At 34.0% G+C, this 8,611-nt stretch overlaps 1 protein-coding gene across 1 annotated transcript; it reads left to right on the forward strand.

The window, feature by feature from the left end:
• The first annotated feature begins 1,871 nt into the window (after window positions 1-1,871).
• Window positions 1,872-3,103, forward strand: LOC149389287 (protein PLANT CADMIUM RESISTANCE 2-like). Its single transcript, XM_089623501.1, has 4 exons — window positions 1,872-2,116; window positions 2,356-2,427; window positions 2,521-2,730; window positions 2,910-3,103. Exons 1-4 carry the CDS (start codon window positions 1,936-1,938, stop codon window positions 2,990-2,992), a joined length of 546 nt encoding a protein of 181 aa, XP_089479627.1. The 5' UTR covers window positions 1,872-1,935; the 3' UTR covers window positions 2,993-3,103.
• The last annotated feature ends 5,508 nt before the right edge of the window (window positions 3,104-8,611 follow it).

The raw sequence follows: 8,611 nt of genomic DNA on the forward strand, positions 1-8,611 counted from the left end.
TGAGATTTCAGTTGATATATGTTTTTGTTTATGTTTATATGTACAAAAAAACGTATTTAGATATTTATTTTTCACTAAAAACTCATCGGTAAACTTGGTAATATGCGGTTTACGTCAACATGAACGATTTACTTGTCGATACGGGTTACCCTTTTTCTCTCGGAATATACACGGTAAGCCCTTGCATGAATGATACATACACATAAAATCTGAGTTCCAGCACGATAATGATAAGCGGTAACTCAACTCTTGAGTATAACATCTAAAATTACAATTTTACATCTTTTAATATAGAAGGATTAGATGACACCTAAACATATATATTCAGAATATTTTGAAAGTGTTATTTGGGTGCACAAGTAAGAATTTGGCGGCACTAGAATATTTGTGATATTTATCAAATAGTTAATTTAAAATGAAAATCATATATAATATAAAGATACTTGAAGATATGTTTTCTGAAGCGACTCTTACAATCCAAATGCAACATACCTTAGAGTAATCTTGATGCCCATAATCAAGGAACAAGATAAATAAATAAGGAATAAAGTAAGATGCTGGAGAAGACCAAAGATCATACACTAATAAATATTAAAAGACCCAAATGACCATATCGCTTTCATTTTTATTTTCCATTTATTATCACGGCTTTTATCGAGCCCGACAAAGAAACATTATTAATGACCTCATACCTCTCGTTCTTGTTTATTTTCCTTGGACATATAGAGGTCGTGGCTTACTAACCATCTCCGTCCGATGGAGACACAACAAAACCGCCCTTTCAGCCCCGCCCTAGATCAAAATGCGTAGGCTCTTATGTGTTGGTTCAAAAGTAGCATTAACATGTTAGCGCTAGAAGAAGAGGACTCATAAAAACTACAAGTTTCTCACGAGAAAAATATTTTCTTCCATAATAGCTCTCCGACAACAAAATTGACATCAAGGCTCCACTACTACAAAAAAATTGATTTAAAAACGCTTTTTTTAACGGCCCTGTTCAAAAAAAAATTCTCTTAAAATATTTTTCACGGTAAAAATTTATTATGACCAATAAAAATTATCCACGTAAGTGATATTATTAAACGCCGTGTTCCCTTTAAAACCTTGTTCACGTTGTTGTCTCAACAACGACCTCCGTTATTTTTTATATATTATAAGACCTTTTAGAGATAGTAGCATATTGAGTTCTCTCTTTGATTATGGTCCTCCCAAATTCTATAGAGAAATGACACTAACGAGTTCTAAGTACACGGCATCTCGAATTCATCCATTGCACAATCATGGGCGCTCTTAAATGTGAGTGCTGATCAAGAAAATTACATCACCAATTGTAACGTTAATTAAAACTCTACTATGCATCATGAAAATAGCTCGAAACCAAACAAACATATATGGATAAAATAATTTGATTAAAGTCCAACGGCAATAACAGTGCAATTTCTTTTGCATATAAAATATTGCCGTAAACATATATATATGTGTATATATATATATATATATATATATATATATATATATATATCTTTATTGCTAAGTATCCATTGGAAACTTGCGTAGAAATTACTAAAATAAGGAAATAAATGTTTTCATCTGTATGTGTGTCTACTATTTAGTACATAAAATATATCCGTCATATATTTGTCTTTTCCATGACCAAATTTTTCGAATGGCCTACAAGTTATTACAATGATTATAAATCCATAATCACATCTGCTTTCAAGTTTCAACCGTTATTTTAACACTATGCGTATTCGGCAATTTCCACCAAATGAGATGTTCATATAATAAATTACAAAAATTGACTTGGAAAACAGCCCGTTTACTGTGCATATACTATATATATCACCATTCTTCATCAAATCCTTATCACTCTAAGTTTAGGACAAGCTCTAGATATAAAATAGCAGTGTATTTTTGTACCACACATATATTATTATGTATTCGATGAGTATCGCTACGCCTGAGCCAAAGAAACACGAAGGTGATCAAGGCATACCAAACCCTAGTTCAACTCCGCAGCCAGCTTCGGGGATTCCAAGCCCTTATCCGATCTCTGGTGTTTCACCAGGGAAATGGAACACTCGTCTCTCTCACTGCTGCGACGATGTTGCCAATTGTAAGTGCTTGTAATTCGTAATTACGTACTACATATTTTTACTAACTGTAATTTGATATGGGCAAAATAGTTAACCGTTTTTCATTTACAAAATTTTTGGTTTAAGTTATTTTTTTAATGGCCGGGTAAAAAAATATACAGGTTTTCCCTGTAATTAAAAAAAATATGAAAAGAAATTCATCTCTAGCCCTAATTCATCCCTATGCAGTTTAGTTTACTTTTTTTTTTCTCTTGTCAAGGTGTGATCACGTGCTTCTGTCCTTGCATCACCTTTGGCCAGATTGCGGAGATTGTGAATAGAGGCTCCACGAGTTAGTAACTACACTTTGAATTATTATTATTTTTGTTATTATTTTGTGAAGGCCATATAATTGTAGATTTTATTGTGTTTTCACTAACGATAGGTTGTTGCGAGAACGCCGTGATTTATGGGGTGTTTTCGGTGTTTGGGATCGCGTGTTTGTATTCGTGCATGTACCGATCGAAGATGAGAATTCAATATGATCTAGACGAGGAACCTTGCTCGGATTGCCTCGTCCATTTTTGCTGCGAGACTTGCGCTCTTTGCCAAGAGTATCGGGAGCTCAAAAACCGCAACTTTGACATGGGAATAGGTATATATATTATGATTCAATTTATATTTTTGAGTAATTAATTATTCATATATAGAAAATCAATATTTCTTGCAAAGCAAAAAGAAGTAAGAGTTTCATTAAATGTATATATTAATAAACGTTTGTTTATTAAGCATTATAATTTAATTATTTATTTGTTTATGTTCGTGTTCTTAAAGGTTGGGAAGCCAACATGAACAGACAAGTGCATCGTCGTGGAGTAACCGCAGCACCAATTGTTACACCATCCATGTCTAGATAATTATAGTATCTTTATGTTGTAGTATATATAAAAGGAATTATAATAATTGATAAATTTGGTTTTCCTTGTGAGTGTATTGTATTTTACTTGGTCCACTAAGAAAGTATTAGTTTTTTGCCTAGAATTTTAAGGTTTGGCATATTACTTGGTTTTTAGTTTTGATGTTTTTTTTTTTTTTTTTTTTTTTTTTTTTTTTACCAAGAGTCTTTGATGTGATTTTTTTTTTTTCACCTTGTCGCTGCTTGTGAAATTTTCGCCCTACTTATTATTCCATCAATTTTGGACGAAATCTAAGCATATGACTCTTATGGCTTTTTTCAAAGGGTAAAATGATAAACTCAAAGTGGTTTTATACTCAAAATCCAGTTTTTTTCACTATATAATGAGTCGTGTCCACGTGCTTTAATATAACCATAAAATAAATTATTTTATTCTAAAAACCAGGTGATGCAGGGCAAACTGGGTTATAGTTTCATAAATGTTGAGATCACGGAAACGGACAAAATAGTAGTGTTTTCTGAGTGGAATCGGCCTAGTAAACAAGACCCACAAAGTAGGGTCTCGGGATTTAAGCCGAATTCTGACGTTTAGACTTTCAAAATGACGTTTTGTGTTCTTCTCGATTAATTTAATTATAGCTTTTATTATTGTGTTTAAGTAGATTTAATTTATGCATTAATATTCAGTTTTGGATTATGAAAAGTCTCTTGATGCATCTATAAATCATGAGCACCTATTTTGTAATGGATAGATTTTTTATGAAATGAAAAATTGAAACTTGAGTGTTTCTCCCAAATCCGAGGATCGTGAGCGAGCTCCGAGTTGATGCCCGAAAACCGGTGTTCGTGCGCGAATCAACGGTGATTGGATGCCCCGAGTCTAGCATTCACGAGCGAATCAATAGACGAAGGAAGGTTCTTCGATCGGTTATTCGTGCGCGAATCTACGATCAAGTTCGAATATCCAGTAACGTTACTTTTTTTTGTTTTTTAAATCAATCTCCTATCTTTGAATGCTCCGCTGCATCAGTTGGTATCAGAGCCAAAGACGATCGTGAATCATGCAACTTTTTGCTGGTTTCGTTGAAGACTACCCCATGTCATACGTGTTCAATGACAATGTTGAAGATGAAGAATATTTTTTTGAGCCATTGGGTGATCCAATATATGACGAGGAACTCCATGACGAGGAATTCAACGAGAATCGATTTTCCAAAAATATAACATCAAAGAGCCAATATTTGACTATCCGATCTTCGAAGAGCTAATCTTTGACAAAGACGAGGAAGACACGAAGATATCTCTTTCTCCAATTATCAATCAATCCGATGGAGGTGATACAATTTTCGTTGACGTGTCTTATTTATTTGAGGTTGAATTGAGTATTTTGGAGTTCATCAAGATTGTCATTCTTCATTCGCACCACCTAAGAATGCATCGAATTCGAGGACGAATTCTGTCAAACACAGGGAGAATGATGCAGGGCAAATTGGGCTATAGTTTCAACAATGTTGAGATCACTGAAACGGACAAAAGAGTAGTGTTTTCTGAGTGGAATCGGCCTAGTAAACAAGACCCACAAAATGGGGTCTCGGGATTTAAGCCGAATTCTGACGTTTAGGCTTTCAAAATGATGTTTTGTGTTCTTCTCGATTAATTTAATTATAGCTTTTATTATTGTGTTTAAGTAGATTTAATTTATGCATTAATATTCAGTTTTGGATTATGAAAAGTCTCTTGATGCATCTATAAATCATGAGCACCTATTTTGTAATGGATAGATTTTTTATGAAATGAAAAATTGAAACTTGAGTGTTTCTCCCAAATCCGAGCGTCGTGAGCGAGCTCCGAGTTGATGCCCGAAAACCGGTGTTCGTGCTCGAATCAACGGTGATTGGATGCCCCGAGTCTAGCATTCACGAGCGAATCAATAGACGAAGGAAGGTTCTTCGATCGGTTATTCGTGCGCGAATCTACGATCAAGTTCGACTATCCAGTAACGTTAATTTTTATTTTGGTTTTTTAAATCAATCTCCTATCTTTGAATGCTCCGCTGCATCAGTTGGAAACTATAGCCCAGTTCGACTAGGCCGATTCCACTCATAAAACACTACTCTTTTGTCCGTTTCCGTGATCTCAACATTCTTGAAACTATAGCCCAGTTTGCTCCGCTGCATCACCAGGCTAGGTGACACACTTAACTCAAGACCCTACAAAACCTAAAAGTTAGGCCAAATTACAACGTGTGCCAAATTATTCCTGACGGGGGGGACTACTATAGTGCAGAAAAGTAAATCAGTCACAATGGTTATTTTATTCTTTACGCTAAAATACAATGGTTTGTCGTGGTAATAAGATATCCATTCTAACTTTTAAAAACGACGATTAGAAGCGGTGGAGTATTAGAAGCGATAATATCACTTTTAAAGTCGCTTTCATAATACTTTTAGAAGCGATTTTTAGGTATTTAGAAATGACTTTTGTCCTTTTTGAACGTTGTTTTTCTCTTGGTGACAACGTCTCAATCTTGAAAAGTATAAATTCATTTTATGTTTATTATTATTTGGTGATGTAGAGTGACATACGATAATATATGATGAATTATATTGAAAAACATCAAAAACACGAAGAAAAAAAATATTAAATGCGTGTGAAAATTCGGAATAATGAGATAATCAAACTTAACATTTAACATTCCTAGGGATGTCAATTTGACCCGTTACCCGCGTTCCGGCATGTTACCCGATTTATTGGGGTCGGGTAATACCCGTTCTTTTTGGGTAAACGGGTAATACCCGTTAAGGTTTTAACGGGTCCGGGTACAGGTAACGGAATAGCCATCCCGTACCCGGTTACCCGGGACCCGACCCGTTAACTTTTAAATATTTAAAAATATAATAAATCATATGTTTACCTAATTAGATGATATATTTTAAACATTGTTTTTAAAAATATAATAAATCATATGTTTACCTAAAGATGATATATTATTTTTAAACTTTATATTGTTGATGGATTTTTATTTTATAAACGGGTAAGCGGGTCTACCCGACCCGCTACCCTTTTTTTAAACCGGGTAAACGGGTAACGGGTCCAACATTTTTAACCCGTTTACCCGGCGGGTATCCCCGTTACCCGGCCCGTCTCAAAATCCGGGTAAACGGGTCCGGGTAACGGGTAAAAAATTCTAGCGGGTACGGGTAACGGAATAGGTGTACCCGGCCTTACCTGTACCCGTTGCCATCCCTAAACATTCCTCTCTATATAAGAGCATATTATTTCGAGAGTACTGTAGCTAGCACGAACATATAGATAGAACGCAAAGATTTTTATCACAAAGTGTTGATATATTCTAGAGTACTTTAATTACTTGTATCAAGTAATATTAGGAATCCCACATGAAAAATAGAATGATAACTAACAAGTTTAAAAAAGTCATGGTGGGTTGCTATCCTCTCATTGTCAATTGGTTTTGAGATAGAACCTATGATACTTTTATATGGTATCAAAACCCACTAAGCCAAAACGGATAACCATCGTTGGGATTCAGCCTAAGATGATGAGTCAATCGTTAAAGAGCCATCATTTTGAGGATGACTGTTAAGAATCCCAAATGAAAAAAAGAAGAACCAACAAGGTTTAATAATGTCATGAGTTACTCCTCTCATTGTCAATTGGTTTTGAGATAGAACCCTATGACACTTTCACGAGTAAAACTAGGCAATCTAAGGCTAAGAGGTCAACTTGGGACATGTGTGTCTATTTTGGAAATGACCTCATTACTTGGCAATCCAAAAAATAACAAATTTTGTCCCGGTTCAGCACTAAAGCCGAATACAGGAGCTTAGCTAGAGTTGTTGCTGAGATCTCTCGGCTCAAATCTCTTCTATTTGAGCTCCAAGTCAAGCTCTCACGAACTCCAAGTCCGGCCCCAGGGTTAAGCGACTTAAGCCATTGCAGTAGGCCCATTTAAATTTAGGAAAAAATAAGACTCATTTATATTTTTTTTAATAAAATGCTCAGTCAAATAAGACTCATTTTCTTGTCTCTGGACCTCAAATTTAATTAACAAAAACCCATTTGATGTAACAACAACAAACATGATATCATCTTTCTCCTTTCTTTAATGTAATCACAGAAGGAAGGTAACATATGATTTTCCTTTTCTTTTAATTTTCACTAATTAACATCAAAGCAATCACTTATTAATTGTTTTATAATTTGTTTATTTATATTGTTTGAAGCCTTTTAGGATGTTTGTTCATGGAATTTTCAGGTTTTATCTTTCTAATCCATAAAATTATTTGAAAATTAAATATTTTAGGAATGATATTAGCTAGTTTTAATTTAATTTTTTAGTTAATTTGGGTTGAGTTGCTTGATTTAAATATAGAAATTATTTGCTGAATCTTTTGTGTTTGTCTATTTGTTAGATATATGGATAAGTTGAAGACGGGTGCTCAATATAACAAAGATTTTGATAGACACTTTATTTTATAATATTACTTTAAATTTGTTATTTATCTTATGTTTGTAAGGTCTCATTGTTTAGTATGAAAATCTCAATAGTGTATTCATGTCCCTAAATCATGTCCTCCATGCCAGAACGAAGCATATAAAACTTGATCGAATCTTTGTGCGAGAAAGGGTCGTCAACAAGGAGATTGATCAACCGCACAATATTGTTGCTGCGTGTTAACCAAGGCTGATCCTTTAGTCAATTCTCTCCTTGCCATCGAAGCTTAGAGTCAATTAGAAGTTAGTTACACAACAATCGATTGGCTTCTATACTACACTTTTCCAAACAGAGAATCAATTAGAAGTTTTTTTTCCCTCAATTCAAATCTCTCCCTCAAGATCTCAGTTTGAAATAACTTTTTCAATGTACGAATGTTTATGAGATTTTTTATTATATTTTAATTTTCTATCAATACAAAATATACAGTATTATCTCCCTAGTATTGCGTACGACCAGGCAATAATTTGAATTAGTTGGAGTTATATATGCACAATGATATATTTAAATACTGCATGAATAATATGACTCATCCATATGTGCAAGTTGAAATATCAAAGTTAATTAGTAAAACCTTATAACGCTCAATGGAGAATCTTTAGATATCTATGGGTAAGCAGTCATACTTGGAAATAAGAATTATTATTAATTATCGTCATTCAAACAGAACTATAATATATTATGGCACCAAACAACGACTTTCCTCAAAAGCTTATCATGTATGTCTTCTACGTGTCTTGTATGATTAATATTACAACATGAAGACTAACAGACACTAACAACTAAATAAAATATGCCATAAGTAATACGTATATAGTGTTAAATATATTACTCGGAAGATGCTGCAGAAGATGTAATATGGTCGTTATAAAATACTTCAACTCTCTTACAAACAAACAAACAAACACAGATCAGCGCAGTCACATCACACTCTAATAAGTTGCATTACTTGCGTTGACCATCATGTGTGAGGCAGTTTCCACCAAATTTACAAGTCTCCATATAAACATGCACACACAATCTCAGACACTACGTACACCAAAGTGTATAATTAGAGCCTATAAATTAAACCTAAATTAACTCACTATTTGAATATATATATAT

The sequence above is a fragment of the Urtica dioica genome, chromosome 8 (genome assembly GCF_054948205.1).
Source record: "Urtica dioica subsp. dioica isolate 48M chromosome 8, U.dioica_male_clone48M_v1_H2, whole genome shotgun sequence".
NCBI classification, from domain to species: Eukaryota; Viridiplantae; Streptophyta; class Magnoliopsida; order Rosales; family Urticaceae; genus Urtica; species Urtica dioica.

Bases quoted from the DNA above. Each gene is read 5' to 3' on its own strand.
- LOC149389287 (XM_089623501.1), top strand. From the start codon at position 1,936: ATGTATTCGATGAGTATCGCTACGCCTGAGCCAAAGAAACACGAAGGT. The intron at 2,117-2,355 runs GTAAGTGCTTGT...TCTCTTGTCAAG, and splicing joins CTGCGACGATGTTGCCAATT to GTGTGATCACGTGCTTCTGT. The intron at 2,428-2,520 runs GTTAGTAACTAC...CACTAACGATAG, and splicing joins TGTGAATAGAGGCTCCACGA to GTTGTTGCGAGAACGCCGTG.